Genomic DNA, 23,715 nt, shown 5'->3' on the forward strand with positions numbered 1-23,715 from the left:
AAGATTAAAAATGTTTATTTTTTGTGTTTGTTTTGTATGTATTATTTGTGTGAAAAGCATTATAAACCTATTACAATATAGTGCTATACAGCCGATTGTGTGAGTTGGGTACCTAGGCTGACTTTGTTGGACTTGTGAACAAATTGGACTTACCAACGCTCTCGGAACAGACAATTTTCATATGTAGGGGACTTGTATATTAGACTGTCTAGAGTAATGCAAAGTGAAAATTGCCTAAAGGGCAGTAGATAAGTTAAAATGTAATTTAGAAAATTATTTCAGGCAGGAAAAGGGGAACATAGGAACAAAAATAGATGGACAGACAATGCTATGGAGTGACTATTCGTACCCGCCCCCGCCCCCCAATTCACCTGTTAAATTCCAACCCCCAAAGTCATGGGATTTGGAGGTAGGGGTCTTTGGGAAGTGATTAGCCCATGAGGGTGGAGCCCTCCTAAACGAGATTAGTGCCCTGTTAAAGAGACCCCTGAGGGCTCGCTCATCGTCTTCTGCCATGTGAGAAGATGGCTAGTGGATACAACTAGACAAGAAATCAGTAAATGTAAAGAATAGCTTTGTGACATGATGAATCACAGTAGCAAACAAACTATAAAGACAAATTGACCAATTTGCCGAAAGGGGCTCTCCATCTCCAAGTTTACTCCTCCAACTCCGCCTCCTCGCAGGGAGGCCTTTTTATTGGTGGACGGCCAATGGGCGTGGCTTTTGCTTCAGGAGGCGCCAGACCTTGGGACATCAAGTCCTTAGTGCTCACCCCCTGTTGCCACAGTAGCAAAGTGCCTCCTCAAGTGCTCTTCTGGTCCAATCATTTTCCTTGTGAGGAGGCACCTAGACCTTTCCCCCCTCATCTTCCTGGGGCTTCTGGGAAACCCACGCGGCATTCGCACAGAGTGCTTGGGACCGGCTGCCGCACAGTTCCTGGCTGCCCTGCTGAGCCGAGCTCCTCACACCCTTTCGAGCGGGACTCCGGAGTCGTCCACAGAGTCGGAGGAAGTAAGCAGACAGGCCGGGGGCTTGGCTGGGGGCTGGAGTCCGCGCTTCCCGGGGCCTTGGGTAGGGATGCCTTCGCTGCCCCGGCGAGGAGTGGAGGCGGGGGGAGGCCTAACGTCTACTCTCTTGGGGGTGGGGGTGCAGCAGCAGAGGGCGGGGGGCTGAAGGGGGGCTGAGGGACGGGGCCCCCACTGGGAGGGTCTGAGGGGAGGATGGCTGGCTGCCGGGGTGGCTGGTGGGGGGCGTTCTGGTGTGGGGGTGCCTAGGGTGGGGCAAATGGCTGAGCGTGTGTGGGGCTCGGAGGGGAGGGCTTCCTGCCGAGAGAGCCGGCTTTGGGAACCTGAGGAGAGGACTGCTGGCTGCCGGGGTGGGGAGGGCGGGAGAGCGGGGCCCCCACGCCGAGACATGAGGGGAGGGCTAACGGCTGCCGCGTGTGGCGCGAGGCAGGGGGAGCTCCTGGCTGCGGGGGGTCGATGGGGAGGACTCCCTGGCGTGGGTGCGGGAGGCGTTAGGGGAGCTACGAGCTACGCGTGAGGGGGCTGGGGGGGGACGCTCGTGGCCGGAAGGGGGCTCCGGCCCCCGGGTGGCGTGAGGCAAGAGGGGTGGCCTGCATCTGGGGTGTGAGAGGCGAAAGCTCCTGGCGCTGAGGCGGCTCGTGGGAGGGCTCCCCCTTGCGCGGAGGTGAGAGGGCACGTCTGCTCTCTAAGCGTGCGGGGGCGCCCTGCTTCCAGGGCGTGGAGCAGAGTGCCAGCAGCTGGTTGGGGGGAGGGGGGAGTGGGGACGTGGAGTGGCGGGTGGGCGGGCGGGCGGGGGGCGGGGCGGCAAGGAGCCGCTTGGCCACGAGGCGTGCGAGTGATTCTGAGAAGGGGAGGCACTGAGGCTGCTGTGATCTGGTGGAGGTTGTTGGCCGTGGCAGGTGGATTTGTGGGGGTTCAGGTAGGGGCTCTGTCCCACAGCAGTAGGACGTGAGAGGCTCCAGGTCGCCTCCTTCCAGGTGGCACAGGAATTGCAGTAGTGGGAAGGTTACGGCCCTGGCCCCCACACAAAATATACAGATGCTTTGCAAGGGTGCTCTGTGCATTCACTTGGAGACACCATACCAGAGCTGTAAAAAAGTCTCCATGCATTTAAAAGTATTGCGATTTTACATAAGTTCTCTCATCACAGGGGAGCTTTCTTTGACGTTAATAATGATAATATACCTTTCAATATTGGGAAACCCACGGATCAAAGAAAAAAATCACAAAGGGACTTAGAAAATACCTCACACTGAATAATAAAAGAACACAACTTCCTACAATTAGTGGGAGGCAGTGAAAGAAGTGATAGGAGGAACATGTATTGCTCTAAATGCTTGTGTTAGAAAAGAGTCAGGACATAAAATCAGTGACCTAACAGTCCATTTAGAGATGCTAGAAGAAGAAGAGCAAAGGAAACCTGAAATGAGTTGACTGAAGTAAGAGAGGAAATCAGTGCTAGAAAGCAGATTATGGACGCAATGAACACAGCCATATGCTCGTTTTCAAAAAGAGCAACAAAACTGAGAATGCCCTAGAAAGACCAATCAAGGGAAAATAGGAAGAACGCTAATCACCGGTGTCAGGAGTGCAAGAGGGCTAACACTACTGATCAGACGTACGTGCAAAAGAGACTATAGGGATGTTATGGAAATGTGTATGCCAAAGAATCTGCAAACTTGAATAATTCCTTGGGAAAGAGGCAACTTCCTAAAACTCATGCCAGAAATGTAGAAAAGGTGACTAGCCTTCTATCTTGAAGTTATTTAATGGATCAAAAAAGTTTCTTAAAATCAAATAAACAAAACAGGGCAGGGAGGGGCAGTAGGGCGGGCTGTGTGGCACAAACATGATCCTCTCCTCTTTACACTCACAGGCCGATTCCCACACTTCGACAGTCTGTGCACACCTGTTTGATCACGTCCTCCCACTCTCAGGGCCTCGAAGATGGCGACGGCTCTGGCGATGCTGCGGGACTGGTGCGGCTGGGTGGGCGTGAACGCGCAGCACTGTCTGCTCATCCTGGGCATCCCAGACGACTGCGAGGACCAGGAATTCCGGGAGGCCGTGCAGGCTGCCCTGTGCTCCCTGGGCAGGTACCGAGTGCTGGGCAAAGTCTTCAGGAAGGACTTGGGGCCCAAGGTTGCCCTGGTCGAGTTTGCTGAGGATTTGAACCGAAGCTTGATCCCCAGACACATACCAGGCAAGGGGGGGCCCTGGACTGTGGTCTGCCTGCCCCAGGTCCATGATACTGACTCACAGGATCGACCCAATTTCCCTGCACAGCCCCAGAGACAAGCAGTGGTTGGCAGGGCGGTAGAGGTGGGGGCCGCTGGGGAGGAGGGAGCCTCAGGTGAGGCGGGAGCTGGAGGTGAGGCAGGAACTGCAGGTGAGGCAGGAGCTGCAGGTATGGAAGGAGCCACAGGTATGGAGGGAGCTGCAGGTGAGGCAGGAGCTGCAGATGAGGCAGGGGCTGCAGGTGAGGAGGGAGCCTCAGGTGAGGCAGGAGGTGCAGATGAGGCAGGGGCTGCAGGTGAGGAGGGAGCCTCAGGTGAGGCAGGAGCTGCAGATGAGGAAGGGGCTGCAGGTGAGGCAGGAGCTGCAGATGAGGAAGGGGCTGCAGGGGAGGAGGGAGCCTCAGGTGAGGCAGGAGCTGCAGACGAGGAAGGGGCTGCAGGTGAGGAGGGAGCCGCAGGTGAGGAGGGAGCCGCAGGGGAGGCAGGAGCCGCAGATGAGGAAGGGGCTGCAGGGGAGGCAGGAGCCGCAGATGAGGAAGGGGCTGCAGGTGAGCCAGGAGCCGCAGATGAGGAAGGGGCTGCAGGTGAGGAGGGACCCTCAGGTGAGGCAGGAGCTGCAGATGAGGAAGGGGCTGCAGGGGAGGAGGGAGCCGCAGATGAGGCAGGAGCTGAAGATGAGGAATTGGCTGCAGGTGAGGAGGGAGCCTCAGGTGAGGAGGGAGCCGCAGGGGAGGCAGGAGCCGCAGATGAGGAAGGGGCTGCAGGGGAGGCAGGAGCCGCAGATGAGGAAGGGGCTGCAGGGGAGGCAGGAGCTGCAGATGAGGAAGGGGCTGCAGGTGAGGCAGGAGCTGCAGATGAGGAAGGGGCTGCAGGGGAGGAGGGAGCCGCAGGGGAGGCAGGAGCTGCAGATGAGGAAGGGGCTGCAGGTGAGCCAGGAGCCTCAGGTGAGGCCGGAGCTGCAGATGGGGAAGGGGCTGCAGGGGAGGAGAGAGCCACAGGTGAGGAGGGAGCCGCAGGGGAGGCAGGAGCTGCAGATGAGGAAGAGGCTGCAGGGGAGGCAGGAGCCGCAGATGAGGCGGGAGCCGCAGGTATGGAGGGAGCTGCAGGTGAGGTGGGAGCCGCAGGCGAGGCAGGGGCTGCAGATGGAATGTCAGACGAGGAGGGAGCTGCAGGTGACACGGGAGTTGCAGGGGTGACAGGATCTCTGAGTCGGGCAGGGGCTGCAGGCGAGGCGGGGGCTCCAGGTGAGGAAGCCGCTGCGGCTGTGGCAGGCATCCTGGATGAGGCAGGGGCCTGGACCCAGCCGTGGAGGCTGGCCTTGCAGTCCGTGCTAGAGAACATGGGCTACCAGGAGCTGAGAACCTTCTCCGGGATGGAAGAGCCGGGCCACGGGGAAGAGTCCTTCGAGAGCTGGCTGGACAACGCCAATGACATGCTGTACCTGTGGCGCCACGTGTCCGAGAGGGAGAGGAGGCGGAGGCTGCTGGAGAGCTTGGGCGGCCCCGCGCTGGACCTCCTGTGCGGCCTCCTGGAGGAAGATCCCGACCTGGCTGCCCAGGACTGCCTGGCCGCGCTGGTGCATGCGTTTGGGAACCAGGGCACCCCGGGGACCGCTCGGCTGAAGTTCGAGACGTGTGCCCAGCGGCCCCAGGAGACCCTCTCTGCGTACGTGATGCGCCTGGAGGGCCTGCTGCAGGCAGCCCTGGAGAAGGGGGCCATCCACCCGGCCATGGCGGACCGGGCGCGCACCCGGCAGGTGCTGATGCGGGCCCGGCTGAACCGCACGCTCCAGCACAAGCTGAGGAGGCTGCGGCTGGAGAGGAGGCCTCCTGGCTTCGTGGGGATGCTGTGGCTCATCCGGGAGACCGAGGCCTGGGAGGCCGGCCCAGCTGCGGGTGAGCAGTTCCCGGGGGAAGGAGAGGCCCGGGCAGAGGTTGGAGACCTGGCAGCCGTCCCAGCCGCCCCGGCCCATGAATGGGGTGCCCCGGCCGCCCTGGCCCACGAGGTCATCACCGAGGGCACCACTGCAGATGGAACCGAGGCCTCCCCGGCCGGTGCAGAGACCGCGGCCCAGGCTGCCCTTTCCGAGGAAGGTAGCCCCGAGGCCCCCGCAGCCCGTGAAGAGACCAGTGAGGAAGCTGATGGCAGCGCCGGGGCTGGTGAGGCTGCCCCTGAAGATCGTGGTGCCACCAGGGCAGCCCCTGCCCCTGGGGAGACCAGCAAGGTCTCTGCTGCCAGTCAGGAAGATGGATGTGCCCCCAGCCCTGCGGGCCTAGGTCAGGCAGGACCCTCAGATGACCCCGGGGCCCCCATGCCTGCCCAGATGGGCAGGGCTTCCCCAGTGCCCTCAGGAGGTCCTGGCTGGGAGCCAGAGGGCCTCACCCAGGCAGGAGACCGGGAGGCTGAGGAGCCCCCCGGGGAGGGCTTCAAGCCCACCCCAGAGGAGCTAGGAAGCGAGGACGGGGCTGCAGAGAGGAGCACCCCTGAGTCCTCCTCGGGCCAGTAAGCTCAGCAGGCCCAGGGGTCGCCATGCCCAGAGGCAGGGTAGATCAGGCCAGGCGACCTCCTGGTCCCATGTCAGGGGCCATCTCCAGGTGCCTGGTCCTCCCTCCGGAGAGGGGACCCCTCTTCAGCCTCCCCTGGGGCAGGCTGCTTCCTGTACTGGGAAGCCCAAATGTGATGTGTCCATGTAGGTCTTGTAGTGACCCAGGTGTCAAGGAGCCTCCCACCCCGGCCCCTGTTCCCCTCCCCCCCAACACACACACCCTAGCCATCGTGCCCCTGCAGAGCCCTGAGGTGCGCGTGGACCCGGGCCGGGGGTCCCCGCCTACCCGGGCGGCCACCCCTGGGCCCAGCCACCTGCCGTGGGCTTCAGCACCAGCCAAGGCTCTGCCCACTGTGGGCCAGTGTCGTGAGCACGACGCGTGCTTTCTGGGTGTAGATGCAGGCCCAGCGCTGCTTGTTCTTGTGGAGATGTGCGTGTGTTCTTCTCCGAGCAGTTCCCCCCACCCCGGTCCCAGCGCAGAGACCCGAGCCCAGTCCCAGGAGCGGGTGGGAAGGACGGCAAGGACGAGGCCATGGCTGGCGCCCAGCATGGGACCTCGGGAAGGAAGACCTCGACCAGCGCCTGTGGTCTGCTGGGTCACCCAGCCCGTTGTTCCTCGAGACTCAGCGGCGTCCTCGGCTGGGTGGCGCGTGCCCTGCTGTGTGACTGTCCAGTGCCCGCCATAGGGCAGGGCCAGGCCCCGGGCATGTGGTCCCCGGGGGGGAGCGGGCATCGCCGGAGCCCGTCGTCCTGGCGAGAGGCCGCCCGCGGGGCCCTCAGGAAGGGAGACTGTGGGGGGAGGGAGGGCCACCGGGTCGGGGGGGCAGCGGAAGCACCTCGTTGGGGACCCCGGGAGGAGGGGGCCGGGACCCGTGGGCTCCAGTGACCGTTACAAGTTTCTCTCTGTGTTGTCATGCCCTCTCTTCAATGGTTTCAGTCCATGTTTCTCTTCCATAAATTTTCCTGAAAGTTTCATCTGTGTCTGGCCTCTGCTGTGGGCAATCGAGGGGCAGGGCTGCTGGGGGTTGGGGGCGGGGGGGCCAGAGTAGGGTTCCTGCTCAGCACCCGTGGGAGACCTCTCCAGTGAGAGGGTAGGGTAGGCACTCTGCAGAGCGGGACATGCTGAGGGCTTTTCTTCTATTTTATAGGTTAAGTGTGAAGTGTTGGGGTTCAATTTGTTCTCATGCTGGGATGGTCGTGTGTCCTATGTGTTTTGAAAATGGGTGGGGTGATCCTGGCTTTCCCCTTCACTGGGGGCCGGTGCCGCAGGCATCCGGTGCCTGGGATCCAGGACCGCTCGATGGGCATGATGCGCGGAGTGGAGCCTCGAAACAAGGAACTGTCCTGCCGGGTGGTCTCCGGCCTCCTCCATGAGAAAGCCGGTATTAGACTGATAGAGCTGTGAAAAAGCCCAAGTGTATTTTTTTTTACATAATTGTTTTAAGGTTTTTGTTTTGTTTTGTTTTGTTTTGTTTTTGTTTTTGTTTTTGTTTTTTTGGGAGTGGACCATGTTTAAAGTCTTTATTGAATTTGCTACAATATTGCTTCTGTGTTTTGTTCTGGATTTTTGGCCATGAGGCATATGAGATCTTAGCTCCCTGACCAGGGATGGAACCCTCACCCCCTGCATTGGGAAGGCGAAGGCTTCACCACTGGATTACCAGGGAAGGCCCCCCAAATATATTTTAACTTGAGAGATCCTAAACTGGAACAACAGCGAGCGCTTACCAAGCAGCTGAAAACCAAGCCTGGACACTTGTGGGGTTTCTGGGAGAGCGGGCACAGACATCCCCACACCAGCTCTACCTGCAAACAGATGTGCTCTCGAGGAGAAGAAAGGACCGGGCTGGTGACGTGCACAGGGCGAAGGCCCAGTCGCGTGGGGGGTGGTGGGCAGGGGTGCCCTCTGAAGGGGTAACGTGCAGGGATGTGGGGAACTGGGTTTCATGCTAAGGGCAGTGGACACTTTTCATTCCTTCCGTCCCGGGAATTTGCCACTTTATGCGGCTGAGCTCACCTCCCACAAGAGGAGCAGAAGATACCAGGTGTGCAGTCTCCCAAGTTCCCTTGCAGCCAGATGTGGGCACAGGACTGGGACCCATCAATCAGATGTGCCTGCTGCCAGCTGAGCCTGGGGCCAGAGCTGGGAAGAGCGGGGGCCACACAGATCCCACTCAGGTGGGCAGGTGGCGGCAGGGGCAATCAGACCTGTTTCTCAAGAAGCGGTGGCGGCCATGGTTGTCATGGCAGCACCCGAGTCCCACGTGGGTGGTGCAGACCACAGTGTCTGTGCTCAGTGGTGGGAGGGAGGGAGCTGAAGGCGTGCCTTCGCCAGCCCAGCACCGTGGCGTGCTTCAGAGCCTCGTTCCTCTCTGCAGAGCCTCCGGGCCTGGCTCTGCAGCCCTGCCCGAATGCTGATGGGACACCCGCCGTGCTTCAGCTAATCCCCTTTGTGCTTCCACTGGCCAGTCTGCTTGTCTTGTGTGCTACTAAGCACCACGATGGAATAGGTTTCTGCAGAGGCCATCTGATCTCCCACTGCATTAAGTGCTCCCTAGCCCAGGCTTAGGGGCAGCACTTGCTCTTGGAACTTGACAGCTCTTTACAGGGCCCTTTATTGGTTCCTCCTACTGCATCCTTCTTTTAACGTTAGTGTTTGTTAATAGTTATGAATATTTAGAGGCTTCATGTTACTTGTTGGAAGATAGATCAATAGAGATGATCCATTCTGAGAAAGTGGGAGGGAAAAAGACTTTTCTAAACAAAGGCAAAGCGAACCAAAAAAACCTCAGCGAGCTCTGGAACAATATATAGAGATCTAACACGTGTAGTTGGGATCCCAGAAAAGAAGAGGGAGAACAGGGAAGAAAAACTACCGGAAGGAATAATGACTGACCTCTCCACAATTTGGAGATAGACGTAATTTACAAATTCAAGAAGTTCAGTGAACCCCAAGTAGAGTAAGTACAAAGAAAAACCACATATAGACACATCATGGTCAAACTACTGAAAACAAACAATAAAGAGAATGTCTTGAAAGCAGTCTGAGTTAGATGAAGCACTATATATGGGAGAACATGAATAAGAAAACCTAGAGTTCTCATCAGAAGCAATGAAAACCAGGAGACAGTAGAACATTTTAGAATGCTGAACAACAACAAGAAATAACTTTCAACTCAGGACTCTATCTATATTCAGGGAAAAGATCCTTTAAGAATGAAGGTAGGGACTTCCCTGGTGGCGCAGTGGTTAGGAACCCGCCTGCCAATGCAGGGGAAACGGGTTTGAGCCCTGGTCCAGGAAGATCCCACGTTCTGCGGAGCAACTAAGCCCGTGTGCCGCCACTACGGAGCCTGTGCTCTAGAGTCCACGAGCCACAGCTGCTGAGCCCATGTGCCACAACCACTGAAGCCTGTGTGCCTAGAGCCCATGCTCTGCAACAAGAGAAGCCCGAGCACCCCAACAAGGGGTAGCCCCTGCTCTCCGCAACTAGGGAAAGTCCACTCGCAGCAACAAACACTCAGCACAGCCAAGAGCTAAATAAATAAATATATAAAAAAATGAAGGTAAAAGAAGGACCTTTTGAAATAGAGGAAAACTAAGAGAATTCACCAACTGATCTGCACTAAAAGAAATGCTAAAGGAGGTCTTTCCACCTGAAGACACATGCTAGTAGAGGGAAAAGTTGATCTTAGGGTAGAGAGGAAGCACACCAGAAATGGTAAATGTGTGGGTAAACTTTTAAACATTAAACAACACTTAGTTGCTCTTAATTTCTTCATTAGACACGTGACTATTTAAAGTAAAAGTTATAACCGTATATTATAGGTTTTATAATCTATGTAGACATAATACACATGGCCACTACAGCATAAAAGATGGGGTAGAGGGGTGATGGATGAATCTATGTGGTAGAAAGGTTCTTACATGTATGTGAAGTGGTGCAATGTTAACCACAACCAGACGGTGAAAAGGATATACAGTAAGTCCCTTACATATGAACCTTCAAGCTGTGAACTTTCAAAGACGCAAACACACGTTCGCACGTCCAATCATGTAAGTTAGTGCACGTGTCTGGCGTACATTGTCATGTGCATGCATCCTCTACAAGTGGCTGTGCTTTTGTGTACTCTGCTGTACAGTACGGTATAAAGTGCAGTAGCACGGTGTCTTTCTTTCAAGCCCAGGATGTCTGGAAGCAAGCGTAAAAGCAGCGGTGATGTAGCTGGTACTGCTAACAAGTGCCAAGCGACAATGATGGAATTGGAGGCCCAGAGAAAGGATGAAGAGAGACAAGAGGAAGAAGAAGTAACCGAAGAACCGGAGAGATTCACGACACAGGAGATGGCAAGGGGATTTTCTGTATTTGAGGAGGCACTGTTAGTTTTTGAGGCACAAGACCCGAATGTAGGATGGTACATGAAGATTGCAGCCGCCATTCAGAAAGCAGTCCGGTGCTACTGTGTCATGACGAGAAAAAAAGAGCTACTGCCCAGACTTCACTGGGTCGTTTTTTCAAGAGAGTAGATGCAATTGAATCCAGCAAGGAGCCAGAACCTGTGCCATCAGTGTCAGGCATGAGTGGAATGGCAGCTTGTCTTCCGTCTCCTATTGCTGATGGTCCTCCAGCTCTACCATCTCCCACCTCCCCTCCCTCCTCCAGTCAGTAACTCTTCTTGCCTGTTCACGTGATGCCAGCCCCTGGATGCCAGCTGTTGTACTCTACTACCGTACTTTTCAAGGTACCGTGCTGTAAGATTAAAAATGTTTATTTTTTGTGTTTGTTTTGTATGTATTATTTGTGTGAAAAGCATTATAAACCTATTACAATATAGTGCTATACAGCCGACTGTGTGAGTTGGGTACCTAGGCTGACTTTGTTGGACTTGTGAACAAATTGGACTTACCAACGCTCTCGGAACAGACAATTTTCATATGTAGGGGACTTGTATATTAGACTGTCTAGAGTAATGCAAAGTGAAAATTGCCTAAAGGGCAGTAGATAAGTTAAAATGTAATTTAGAAAATTATTTCAGGCAGGAAAAGGGGAACATAGGAACAAAAATAGATGGACAGACAATGCTATGGAGTGACTATTCGTACCCGCCCCCCCCCCCCCCAATTCACCTGTTAAATTCCAACCCCCAAAGTCATGGGATTTGGAGGTAGGGGTCTTTGGGAAGTGATTAGCCCATGAGGGTGGAGCCCTCCTAAACGAGATTAGTGCCCTGTTAAAGAGACCCCTGAGGGCTCGCTCATCGTCTTCTGCCATGTGAGAAGATGGCTAGTGGATACAACTAGACAAGAAATCAGTAAATGTAAAGAATAGCTTTGTGACATGATGAATCACAGTAGCAAACAAACTATAAAGACAAATTGACCAATTTGCCGCAAGGGGTTCTCCATCTCCAAGTTTACTCCTCCAACTCCGCCTCCTCGCAGGGAGGCCTTTTTATTGGTGGACGGCCAATGGGCGTGGCTTTTGCTTCAGGAGGCGCCAGACCTTGGGACATCAAGTCCTTAGTGCTCACCCCCTGTTGCCACAGTAGCAAAGTGCCTCCTCAAGTGCTCTTCTGGTCCAATCATTTTCCTTGTGAGGAGGCACCTAGACCTTTCCCCCCTCATCTTCCTGGGGCTTCTGGGAAACCCACGCGGCATTCGCACAGAGTGCTTGGGACCGGCTGCCGCACAGTTCCTGGCTGCCCTGCTGAGCCGAGCTCCTCACACCCTTTCGAGCGGGACTCCGGAGTCGTCCACAGAGTCGGAGGAAGTAAGCAGACAGGCCGGGGGCTTGGCTGGGGGCTGGAGTCCGCGCTTCCCGGGGCCTTGGGTAGGGATGCCTTCGCTGCCCCGGCGAGGAGTGGAGGCGGGGGGAGGCCTAACGTCTACTCTCTTGGGGGTGGGGGTGCAGCAGCAGAGGGCGGGGGGCTGAAGGGGGGCTGAGGGACGGGGCCCCCACTGGGAGGGTCTGAGGGGAGGATGGCTGGCTGCCGGGGTGGCTGGTGGGGGGCGTTCTGGTGTGGGGGTGCCTAGGGTGGGGCAAATGGCTGAGCGTGTGTGGGGCTCGGAGGGGAGGGCTTCCTGCCGAGAGAGCCGGCTTTGGGAACCTGAGGAGAGGACTGCTGGCTGCCGGGGTGGGGAGGGCGGGAGAGCGGGGCCCCCACGCCGAGACATGAGGGGAGGGCTAACGGCTGCCGCGTGTGGCGCGAGGCAGGGGGAGCTCCTGGCTGCGGGGGGTCGATGGGGAGGACTCCCTGGCGTGGGTGCGGGAGGCGTTAGGGGAGCTACGAGCTACGCGTGAGGGGGCTGGGGGGGGGACGCTCGTGGCCGGAAGGGGGCTCCGGCCCCCGGGTGGCGTGAGGCAAGAGGGGTGGCCTGCATCTGGGGTGTGAGAGGCGAAAGCTCCTGGCGCTGAGGCGGCTCGTGGGAGGGCTCCCCCTTGCGCGGAGGTGAGAGGGCACGTCTGCTCTCTAAGCGTGCGGGGGCGCCCTGCTTCCAGGGCGTGGAGCAGAGTGCCAGCAGCTGGTTGGGGGGAGGGGGGAGTGGGGACGTGGAGTGGCGGGTGGGCGGGCGGGCGGGGGGCGGGGCGGCAAGGAGCCGCTTGGCCACGAGGCGTGCGAGTGATTCTGAGAAGGGGAGGCACTGAGGCTGCTGTGATCTGGTGGAGGTTGTTGGCCGTGGCAGGTGGATTTGTGGGGGTTCAGGTAGGGGCTCTGTCCCACAGCAGTAGGACGTGAGAGGCTCCAGGTCGCCTCCTTCCAGGTGGCACAGGAATTGCAGTAGTGGGAAGGTTACGGCCCTGGCCCCCACACAAAATATACAGATGCTTTGCAAGGGTGCTCTGTGCATTCACTTGGAGACACCATACCAGAGCTGTAAAAAAGTCTCCATGCATTTAAAAGTATTGCGATTTTACATAAGTTCTCTCATCACAGGGGAGCTTTCTTTGACGTTAATAATGATAATATACCTTTCAATATTGGGAAACCCACGGATCAAAGAAAAAAATCACAAAGGGACTTAGAAAATACCTCACACTGAATAATAAAAGAACACAACTTCCTACAATTAGTGGGAGGCAGTGAAAGAAGTGATAGGAGGAACATGTATTGCTCTAAATGCTTGTGTTAGAAAAGAGTCAGGACATAAAATCAGTGACCTAACAGTCCATTTAGAGATGCTAGAAGAAGAAGAGCAAAGGAAACCTGAAATGAGTTGACTGAAGTAAGAGAGGAAATCAGTGCTAGAAAGCAGATTATGGACGCAATGAACACAGCCATATGCTCGTTTTCAAAAAGAGCAACAAAACTGAGAATGCCCTAGAAAGACCAATCAAGGGAAAATAGGAAGAACGCTAATCACCGGTGTCAGGAGTGCAAGAGGGCTAACACTACTGATCAGACGTACGTGCAAAAGAGACTATAGGGATGTTATGGAAATGTGTATGCCAAAGAATCTGCAAACTTGAATAATTCCTTGGGAAAGAGGCAACTTCCTAAAACTCATGCCAGAAATGTAGAAAAGGTGACTAGCCTTCTATCTTGAAGTTATTTAATGGATCAAAAAAGTTTCTTAAAATCAAATAAACAAAACAGGGCAGGGAGGGGCAGTAGGGCGGGCTGTGTGGCACAAACATGATCCTCTCCTCTTTACACTCACAGGCCGATTCCCACACTTCGACAGTCTGTGCACACCTGTTTGATCACGTCCTCCCACTCTCAGGGCCTCGAAGATGGCGACGGCTCTGGCGATGCTGCGGGACTGGTGCGGCTGGGTGGGCGTGAACGCGCAGCACTGTCTGCTCATCCTGGGCATCCCAGACGACTGCGAGGACCAGGAATTCCGGGAGGCCGTGCAGGCTGCCCTGTGCTCCCTGGGCAGGTACCGAGTGCTGGGCAAAGTCTTCAGGAAGGACTTGGGGCCCAAGGTTGCCCTGGTCGAGTTTGCTGAGGATTTGAACCGAAGCTTGATCCCCAGACACATACCAGGCAAGGGGGGGCCCTGGACTGTGGTCTGCCTGCCCCAGGTCCATGATACTGACTCACAGGATCGACCCAATTTCCCTGCACAGCCCCAGAGACAAGCAGTGGTTGGCAGGGCGGTAGAGGTGGGGGCCGCTGGGGAGGAGGGAGCCTCAGGTGAGGCGGGAGCTGGAGGTGAGGCAGGAACTGCAGGTGAGGCAGGAGCTGCAGGTATGGAAGGAGCCACAGGTATGGAGGGAGCTGCAGGTGAGGCAGGAGCTGCAGATGAGGCAGGGGCTGCAGGTGAGGAGGGAGCCTCAGGTGAGGCAGGAGGTGCAGATGAGGCAGGGGCTGCAGGTGAGGAGGGAGCCTCAGGTGAGGCAGGAGCTGCAGATGAGGAAGGGGCTGCAGGTGAGGCAGGAGCTGCAGATGAGGAAGGGGCTGCAGGGGAGGAGGGAGCCTCAGGTGAGGCAGGAGCTGCAGACGAGGAAGGGGCTGCAGGTGAGGAGGGAGCCGCAGGTGAGGAGGGAGCCGCAGGGGAGGCAGGAGCCGCAGATGAGGAAGGGGCTGCAGGGGAGGCAGGAGCCGCAGATGAGGAAGGGGCTGCAGGTGAGCCAGGAGCCGCAGATGAGGAAGGGGCTGCAGGTGAGGAGGGACCCTCAGGTGAGGCAGGAGCTGCAGATGAGGAAGGGGCTGCAGGGGAGGAGGGAGCCGCAGATGAGGCAGGAGCTGAAGATGAGGAATTGGCTGCAGGTGAGGAGGGAGCCTCAGGTGAGGAGGGAGCCGCAGGGGAGGCAGGAGCCGCAGATGAGGAAGGGGCTGCAGGGGAGGCAGGAGCCGCAGATGAGGAAGGGGCTGCAGGGGAGGCAGGAGCTGCAGATGAGGAAGGGGCTGCAGGTGAGGCAGGAGCCGCAGATGAGGAAGGGGCTGCAGGGGAGGCAGGAGCTGCAGATGAGGAAGGGGCTGCAGGTGAGGCAGGAGCTGCAGATGAGGAAGGGGCTGCAGGGGAGGAGGGAGCCGCAGGGGAGGCAGGAGCTGCAGATGAGGAAGGGGCTGCAGGTGAGCCAGGAGCCTCAGGTGAGGCCGGAGCTGCAGATGGGGAAGGGGCTGCAGGGGAGGAGAGAGCCACAGGTGAGGAGGGAGCCGCAGGGGAGGCAGGAGCTGCAGATGAGGAAGAGGCTGCAGGGGAGGCAGGAGCCGCAGATGAGGCGGGAGCCGCAGGTATGGAGGGAGCTGCAGGTGAGGTGGGAGCCGCAGGCGAGGCAGGGGCTGCAGATGGAATGTCAGACGAGGAGGGAGCTGCAGGTGACACGGGAGTTGCAGGGGTGACAGGATCTCTGAGTCGGGCAGGGGCTGCAGGCGAGGCGGGGGCTCCAGGTGAGGAAGCCGCTGCGGCTGTGGCAGGCATCCTGGATGAGGCAGGGGCCTGGACCCAGCCGTGGAGGCTGGCCTTGCAGTCCGTGCTAGAGAACATGGGCTACCAGGAGCTGAGAACCTTCTCCGGGATGGAAGAGCCGGGCCACGGGGAAGAGTCCTTCGAGAGCTGGCTGGACAACGCCAATGACATGCTGTACCTGTGGCGCCACGTGTCCGAGAGGGAGAGGAGGCGGAGGCTGCTGGAGAGCTTGGGCGGCCCCGCGCTGGACCTCCTGTGCGGCCTCCTGGAGGAAGATCCCGACCTGGCTGCCCAGGACTGCCTGGCCGCGCTGGTGCATGCGTTTGGGAACCAGGGCACCCCGGGGACCGCTCGGCTGAAGTTCGAGACGTGTGCCCAGCGGCCCCAGGAGACCCTCTCTGCGTACGTGATGCGCCTGGAGGGCCTGCTGCAGGCAGCCCTGGAGAAGGGGGCCATCCACCCGGCCATGGCGGACCGGGCGCGCACCCGGCAGGTGCTGATGCGGGCCCGGCTGAACCGCACGCTCCAGCACAAGCTGAGGAGGCTGCGGCTGGAGAGGAGGCCTCCTGGCTTCGTGGGGATGCTGTGGCTCATCCGGGAGACCGAGGCCTGGGAGGCCGGCCCAGCTGCGGGTGAGCAGTTCCCGGGGGAAGGAGAGGCCCGGGCAGAGGTTGGAGACCTGGCAGCCGTCCCAGCCGCCCCGGCCCATGAATGGGGTGCCCCGGCCGCCCTGGCCCACGAGGTCATCACCGAGGGCACCACTGCAGATGGAACCGAGGCCTCCCCGGCCGGTGCAGAGACCGCGGCCCAGGCTGCCCTTTCCGAGGAAGGTAGCCCCGAGGCCCCCGCAGCCCGTGAAGAGACCAGTGAGGAAGCTGATGGCAGCGCCGGGGCTGGTGAGGCTGCCCCTGAAGATCGTGGTGCCACCAGGGCAGCCCCTGCCCCTGGGGAGACCAGCAAGGTCTCTGCTGCCAGTCAGGAAGATGGATGTGCCCCCAGCCCTGCGGGCCTAGGTCAGGCAGGACCCTCAGATGACCCCGGGGCCCCCATGCCTGCCCAGATGGGCAGGGCTTCCCCAGTGCCCTCAGGAGGTCCTGGCTGGGAGCCAGAGGGCCTCACCCAGGCAGGAGACCGGGAGGCTGAGGAGCCCCCCGGGGAGGGCTTCAAGCCCACCCCAGAGGAGCTAGGAAGCGAGGACGGGGCTGCAGAGAGGAGCACCCCTGAGTCCTCCTCGGGCCAGTAAGCTCAGCAGGCCCAGGGGTCGCCATGCCCAGAGGCAGGGTAGATCAGGCCAGGCGACCTCCTGGTCCCATGTCAGGGGCCATCTCCAGGTGCCTGGTCCTCCCTCCGGAGAGGGCACCCCTCTTCAGCCTCCCCTGGGGCAGGCTGCTTCCTGTACTGGGAAGCCCAAATGTGATGTGTCCATGTAGGTCTTGTAGTGACCCAGGTGTCAAGGAGCCTCCCACCCCGGCCCCTGTTCCCCTCCCCCCCAACACACACACCCTAGCCATCGTGCCCCTGCAGAGCCCTGAGGTGCGCGTGGACCCGGGCCGGGGGTCCCCGCCTACCCGGGCGGCCACCCCTGGGCCCAGCCACCTGCCGTGGGCTTCAGCACCAGCCAAGGCTCTGCCCACTGTGGGCCAGTGTCGTGAGCACGACGCGTGCTTTCTGGGTGTAGATGCAGGCCCAGCGCTGCTTGTTCTTGTGGAGATGTGCGTGTGTTCTTCTCCGAGCAGTTCCCCCCACCCCGGTCCCAGCGCAGAGACCCGAGCCCAGTCCCAGGAGCGGGTGGGAAGGACGGCAAGGACGAGGCCATGGCTGGCGCCCAGCATGGGACCTCGGGAAGGAAGACCTCGACCAGCGCCTGTGGTCTGCTGGGTCACCCAGCCCGTTGTTCCTCGAGACTCAGCGGCGTCCTCGGCTGGGTGGCGCGTGCCCTGCTGTGTGACTGTCCAGTGCCCGCCATAGGGCAGGGCCAGGCCCCGGGCATGTGGTCCCCGGGGGGGAGCGGGCATCGCCGGAGCCCGTCGTCCTGGCGAGAGGCCGCCCGCGGGGCCCTCAGGAAGGGAGACTGTGGGGGGAGGGAGGGCCACCGGGTCGGGGGGGCAGCGGAAGCACCTCGTTGGGGACCCCGGGAGGAGGGGGCCGGGACCCGTGGGCTCCAGTGACCGTTACAAGTTTCTCTCTGTGTTGTCATGCCCTCTCTTCAATGGTTTCAGTCCATGTTTCTCTTCCATAAATTTTCCTGAAAGTTTCATCTGTGTCTGGCCTCTGCTGTGGGCAATCGAGGGGCAGGGCTGCTGGGGGTTGGGGGCGGGGGGGCCAGAGTAGGGTTCCTGCTCAGCACCCGTGGGAGACCTCTCCAGTGAGAGGGTAGGGTAGGCACTCTGCAGAGCGGGACATGCTGAGGGCTTTTCTTCTATTTTATAGGTTAAGTGTGAAGTGTTGGGGTTCAATTTGTTCTCATGCTGGGATGGTCGTGTGTCCTATGTGTTTTGAAAATGGGTGGGGTGATCCTGGCTTTCCCCTTCACTGGGGGCCGGTGCCGCAGGCATCCGGTGCCTGGGATCCAGGACCGCTCGATGGGCATGATGCGCGGAGTGGAGCCTCGAAACAAGGAACTGTCCTGCCGGGTGGTCTCCGGCCTCCTCCATGAGAAAGCCGGTATTAGACTGATAGAGCTGTGAAAAAGCCCAAGTGTATTTTTTTTTACATAATTGTTTTAAGGTTTTTGTTTTGTTTTGTTTTGTTTTGTTTTTGTTTTTGTTTTTGTTTTTTTGGGAGTGGACCATGTTTAAAGTCTTTATTGAATTTGCTACAATATTGCTTCTGTGTTTTGTTCTGGATTTTTGGCCATGAGGCATATGAGATCTTAGCTCCCTGACCAGGGATGGAACCCTCACCCCCTGCATTGGGAAGGCGAAGGCTTCACCACTGGATTACCAGGGAAGGCCCCCCAAATATATTTTAACTTGAGAGATCCTAAACTGGAACAACAGCGAGCGCTTACCAAGCAGCTGAAAACCAAGCCTGGACACTTGTGGGGTTTCTGGGAGAGCGGGCACAGACATCCCCACACCAGCTCTACCTGCAAACAGATGTGCTCTCGAGGAGAAGAAAGGACCGGGCTGGTGACGTGCACAGGGCGAAGGCCCAGTCGCGTGGGGGGTGGTGGGCAGGGGTGCCCTCTGAAGGGGTAACGTTCAGGGATGTGGGGAACTGGGTTTCATGCTAAGGGCAGTGGACACTTTTCATTCCTTCCGTCCCGGGAATTTGCCACTTTATGCGGCTGAGCTCACCTCCCACAAGAGGAGCAGAAGATACCAGGTGTGCAGTCTCCCAAGTTCCCTTGCAGCCAGATGTGGGCACAGGACTGGGACCCATCAATCAGATGTGCCTGCTGCCAGCTGAGCCTGGGGCCAGAGCTGGGAAGAGCGGGGGCCACACAGATCCCACTCAGGTGGGCAGGTGGCGGCAGGGGCAATCAGACCTGTTTCTCAAGAAGCGGTGGCGGCCATGGTTGTCATGGCAGCACCCGAGTCCCACGTGGGTGGTGCAGACCACAGTGTCTGTGCTCAGTGGTGGGAGGGAGGGAGCTGAAGGCGTGCCTTCGCCAGCCCAGCACCGTGGCGTGCTTCAGAGCCTCGTTCCTCTCTGCAGAGCCTCCGGGCCTGGCTCTGCAGCCCTGCCCGAATGCTGATGGGACACCCGCCGTGCTTCAGCTAATCCCCTTTGTGCTTCCACTGGCCAGTCTGCTTGTCTTGTGTGCTACTAAGCACCACGATGGAATAGGTTTCTGCAGAGGCCATCTGATCTCCCACTGCATTAAGTGCTCCCTAGCCCAGGCTTAGGGGCAGCACTTGCTCTTGGAACTTGACAGCTCTTTACAGGGCCCTTTATTGGTTCCTCCTACTGCATCCTTCTTTTAACGTTAGTGTTTGTTAATAGTTATGAATATTTAGAGGCTTCATGTTACTTGTTGGAAGATAGATCAATAGAGATGATCCATTCTGAGAAAGTGGGAGGGAAAAAGACTTTTCTAAACAAAGGCAAAGCGAACCAAAAAAACCTCAGCGAGCTCTGGAACAATATATAGAGATCTAACACGTGTAGTTGGGATCCCAGAAAAGAAGAGGGAGAACAGGGAAGAAAAACTACCGGAAGGAATAATGACTGACCTCTCCACAATTTGGAGATAGACGTAATTTACAAATTCAAGAAGTTCAGTGAACCCCAAGTAGAGTAAGTACAAAGAAAAACCACATATAGACACATCATGGTCAAACTACTGAAAACAAACAATAAAGAGAATGTCTTGAAAGCAGTCTGAGTTAGATGAAGCACTATATATGGGAGAACATGAATAAGAAAACCTAGAGTTCTCATCAGAAGCAATGAAAACCAGGAGACAGTAGAACATTTTAGAATGCTGAACAACAACAAGAAATAACTTTCAACTCAGGACTCTATCTATATTCAGGGAAAAGATCCTTTAAGAATGAAGGTAGGGACTTCCCTGGTGGCGCAGTGGTTAGGAACCCGCCTGCCAATGCAGGGGAAACGGGTTTGAGCCCTGGTCCAGGAAGATCCCACGTTCTGCGGAGCAACTAAGCCCGTGTGCCGCCACTACGGAGCCTGTGCTCTAGAGTCCACGAGCCACAGCTGCTGAGCCCATGTGCCACAACCACTGAAGCCTGTGTGCCTAGAGCCCATGCTCTGCAACAAGAGAAGCCCGAGCACCCCAACAAGGGGTAGCCCCTGCTCTCCGCAACTAGGGAAAGTCCACTCGCAGCAACAAACACTCAGCACAGCCAAGAGCTAAATAAATAAATATATAAAAAAATGAAGGTAAAAGAAGGACCTTTTGAAATAGAGGAAAACTAAGAGAATTCACCAACTGATCTGCACTAAAAGAAATGCTAAAGGAGGTCTTTCCACCTGAAGACACATGCTAGTAGAGGGAAAAGTTGATCTTAGGGTAGAGAGGAAGCACACCAGAAATGGTAAATGTGTGGGTAAACTTTTAAACATTAAACAACACTTAGTTGCTCTTAATTTCTTCATTAGACACGTGACTATTTAAAGTAAAAGTTATAACCGTATATTATAGGTTTTATAATCTATGTAGACATAATACACATGGCCACTACAGCATAAAAGATGGGGTAGAGGGGTGATGGATGAATCTATGTGGTAGAAAGGTTCTTACATGTATGTGAAGTGGTGCAATGTTAACCACAACCAGACGGTGAAAAGGATATACAGTAAGTCCCTTACATATGAACCTTCAAGCTGTGAACTTTCAAAGACGCAAACACACGTTCGCACGTCCAATCATGTAAGTTAGTGCACGTGTCTGGCGTACATTGTCATGTGCATGCATCCTCTACAAGTGGCTGTGCTTTTGTGTACTCTGCTGTACAGTACGGTATAAAGTGCAGTAGCACGGTGTCTTTCTTTCAAGCCCAGGATGTCTGGAAGCAAGCGTAAAAGCAGCGGTGATGTAGCTGGTACTGCTAACAAGTGCCAAGCGACAATGATGGAATTGGAGGCCCAGAGAAAGGATGAAGAGAGACAAGAGGAAGAAGAAGTAACCGAAGAACCGGAGAGATTCACGACACAGGAGATGGCAAGGGGATTTTCTGTATTTGAGGAGGCACTGTTAGTTTTTGAGGCACAAGACCCGAATGTAGGATGGTACATGAAGATTGCAGCCGCCATTCAGAAAGCAGTCCGGTGCTACTGTGTCATGACGAGAAAAAAAGAGCTACTGCCCAGACTTCACTGGGTCGTTTTTTCAAGAGAGTAGATGCAATTGAATCCAGCAAGGAGCCAGAACCTGTGCCATCAGTGTCAGGCATGAGTGGAATGGCAGCTTGTCTTCCGTCTCCTATTGCTGATGGTCCTCCAGCTCTACCATCTCCCACCTCCCCTCCCTCCTCCAGTCAGTAACTCTTCTTGCCTGTTCACGTGATGCCAGCCCCTGGATGCCAGCTGTTGTACTCTACTACCGTACTTTTCAAGGTACCGTGCTGTAAGATTAAAAATGTTTATTTTTTGTGTTTGTTTTGTATGTATTATTTGTGTGAAAAGCATTATAAACCTATTACAATATAGTGCTATACAGCCGACTGTGTGAGTTGGGTACCTAGGCTGACTTTGTTGGACTTGTGAACAAATTGGACTTACCAACGCTCTCGGAACAGACAATTTTCATATGTAGGGGACTTGTATATTAGACTGTCTAGAGTAATGCAAAGTGAAAATTGCCTAAAGGGCAGTAGATAAGTTAAAATGTAATTTAGAAAATTATTTCAGGCAGGAAAAGGGGAACATAGGAACAAAAATAGATGGACAGACAATGCTATGGAGTGACTATTCGTACCCGCCCCCCCCCCCCCCAATTCACCTGTTAAATTCCAACCCCCAAAGTCATGGGATTTGGAGGTAGGGGTCTTTGGGAAGTGATTAGCCCATGAGGGTGGAGCCCTCCTAAACGAGATTAGTGCCCTGTTAAAGAGACCCCTGAGGGCTCGCTCATCGTCTTCTGCCATGTGAGAAGATGGCTAGTGGATACAACTAGACAAGAAATCAGTAAATGTAAAGAATAGCTTTGTGACATGATGAATCACAGTAGCAAACAAACTATAAAGACAAATTGACCAATTTGCCGCAAGGGGTTCTCCATCTCCAAGTTTACTCCTCCAACTCCGCCTCCTCGCAGGGAGGCCTTTTTATTGGTGGACGGCCAATGGGCGTGGCTTTTGCTTCAGGAGGCGCCAGACCTTGGGACATCAAGTCCTTAGTGCTCACCCCCTGTTGCCACAGTAGCAAAGTGCCTCCTCAAGTGCTCTTCTGGTCCAATCATTTTCCTTGTGAGGAGGCACCTAGACCTTTCCCCCCTCATCTTCCTGGGGCTTCTGGGAAACCCACGCGGCATTCGCACAGAGTGCTTGGGACCGGCTGCCGCACAGTTCCTGGCTGCCCTGCTGAGCCGAGCTCCTCACACCCTTTCGAGCGGGACTCCGGAGTCGTCCACAGAGTCGGAGGAAGTAAGCAGACAGGCCGGGGGCTTGGCTGGGGGCTGGAGTCCGCGCTTCCCGGGGCCTTGGGTAGGGATGCCTTCGCTGCCCCGGCGAGGAGTGGAGGCGGGGGGAGGCCTAACGTCTACTCTCTTGGGGGTGGGGGTGCAGCAGCAGAGGGCGGGGGGCTGAAGGGGGGCTGAGGGACGGGGCCCCCACTGGGAGGGTCTGAGGGGAGGATGGCTGGCTGCCGGGGTGGCTGGTGGGGGGCGTTCTGGTGTGGGGGTGCCTAGGGTGGGGCAAATGGCTGAGCGTGTGTGGGGCTCGGAGGGGAGGGCTTCCTGCCGAGAGAGCCGGCTTTGGGAACCTGAGGAGAGGACTGCTGGCTGCCGGGGTGGGGAGGGCGGGAGAGCGGGGCCCCCACGCCGAGACATGAGGGGAGGGCTAACGGCTGCCGCGTGTGGCGCGAGGCAGGGGGAGCTCCTGGCTGCGGGGGGTCGATGGGGAGGACTCCCTGGCGTGGGTGCGGGAGGCGTTAGGGGAGCTACGAGCTACGCGTGAGGGGGCTGGGGGGGGGACGCTCGTGGCCGGAAGGGGGCTCCGGCCCCCGGGTGGCGTGAGGCAAGAGGGGTGGCCTGCATCTGGGGTGTGAGAGGCGAAAGCTCCTGGCGCTGAGGCGGCTCGTGGGAGGGCTCCCCCTTGCGCGGAGGTGAGAGGGCACGTCTGCTCTCTAAGCGTGCGGGGGCGCCCTGCTTCCAGGGCGTGGAGCAGAGTGCCAGCAGCTGGTTGGGGGGAGGGGGGAGTGGGGACGTGGAGTGGCGGGTGGGCGGGCGGGCGGGGGGCGGGGCGGCAAGGAGCCGCTTGGCCACGAGGCGTGCGAGTGATTCTGAGAAGGGGAGGCACTGAGGCTGCTGTGATCTGGTGGAGGTTGTTGGCCGTGGCAGGTGGATTTGTGGGGGTTCAGGTAGGGGCTCTGTCCCACAGCAGTAGGACGTGAGAGGCTCCAGGTCGCCTCCTTCCAGGTGGCACAGGAATTGCAGTAGTGGGAAGGTTACGGCCCTGGCCCCCACACAAAATATACAGATGCTTTGCAAGGGTGCTCTGTGCATTCACTTGGAGACACCATACCAGAGCTGTAAAAAAGTCTCCATGCATTTAAAAGTATTGCGATTTTACATAAGTTCTCTCATCACAGGGGAGCTTTCTTTGACGTTAATAATGATAATATACCTTTCAATATTGGGAAACCCACGGATCAAAGAAAAAAATCACAAAGGGACTTAGAAAATACCTCACACTGAATAATAAAAGAACACAACTTCCTACAATTAGTGGGAGGCAGTGAAAGAAGTGATAGGAGGAACATGTATTGCTCTAAATGCTTGTGTTAGAAAAGAGTCAGGACATAAAATCAGTGACCTAACAGTCCATTTAGAGATGCTAGAAGAAGAAGAGCAAAGGAAACCTGAAATGAGTTGACTGAAGTAAGAGAGGAAATCAGTGCTAGAAAGCAGATTATGGACGCA

The 23,715-nt window shown here is 56.9% G+C and overlaps 2 protein-coding genes across 2 annotated transcripts; both read left to right on the forward strand.

Moving 5' to 3' along the window:
* The first annotated feature begins 2,975 nt into the window (after window positions 1-2,975).
* Window positions 2,976-5,771, forward strand: LOC130842645 (paraneoplastic antigen Ma6F-like). Its single transcript, XM_057719329.1, has 4 exons — window positions 2,976-3,453; window positions 3,562-3,723; window positions 3,958-4,209; window positions 4,354-5,771. The coding sequence occupies exons 1-4, from the start codon at window positions 2,976-2,978 to the stop codon at window positions 5,769-5,771; spliced, it is 2,310 nt and encodes a 769-aa protein (XP_057575312.1).
* A 7,771-nt stretch (window positions 5,772-13,542) lies between these two features.
* On the forward strand, window positions 13,543-16,410 carry LOC130842640 (paraneoplastic antigen Ma6F-like). Its single transcript, XM_057719324.1, has 4 exons — window positions 13,543-14,020; window positions 14,129-14,380; window positions 14,687-14,848; window positions 14,993-16,410. Exons 1-4 carry the CDS (start codon window positions 13,543-13,545, stop codon window positions 16,408-16,410), a joined length of 2,310 nt encoding a protein of 769 aa, XP_057575307.1.
* The last annotated feature ends 7,305 nt before the right edge of the window (window positions 16,411-23,715 follow it).

The sequence above is a fragment of the Hippopotamus amphibius genome, chromosome X (assembly GCF_030028045.1).
Source record: "Hippopotamus amphibius kiboko isolate mHipAmp2 chromosome X, mHipAmp2.hap2, whole genome shotgun sequence".
Lineage (NCBI taxonomy): Eukaryota > Metazoa > Chordata > Mammalia > Artiodactyla > Hippopotamidae > Hippopotamus > Hippopotamus amphibius.

Coding starts and splice junctions, on each gene's coding strand:
- LOC130842645 (XM_057719329.1), top strand. CDS start 2,976: ATGGCGACGGCTCTGGCGATGCTGCGGGACTGGTGCGGCTGGGTGGGC. Junction 3,454..3,561: donor AGGTATGGAAGGAGCCACAG/GTATGGAGGGAG, acceptor CAGGGGCTGCAG/GTGAGGAGGGAGCCTCAGGT. Junction 4,210..4,353: donor AGGTGAGCCAGGAGCCTCAG/GTGAGGCCGGAG, acceptor CGGGAGCCGCAG/GTATGGAGGGAGCTGCAGGT.
- LOC130842640 (XM_057719324.1), top strand. CDS start 13,543: ATGGCGACGGCTCTGGCGATGCTGCGGGACTGGTGCGGCTGGGTGGGC. Junction 14,021..14,128: donor AGGTATGGAAGGAGCCACAG/GTATGGAGGGAG, acceptor CAGGGGCTGCAG/GTGAGGAGGGAGCCTCAGGT. Junction 14,381..14,686: donor AGATGAGGAAGGGGCTGCAG/GTGAGCCAGGAG, acceptor CAGGAGCCGCAG/ATGAGGAAGGGGCTGCAGGG.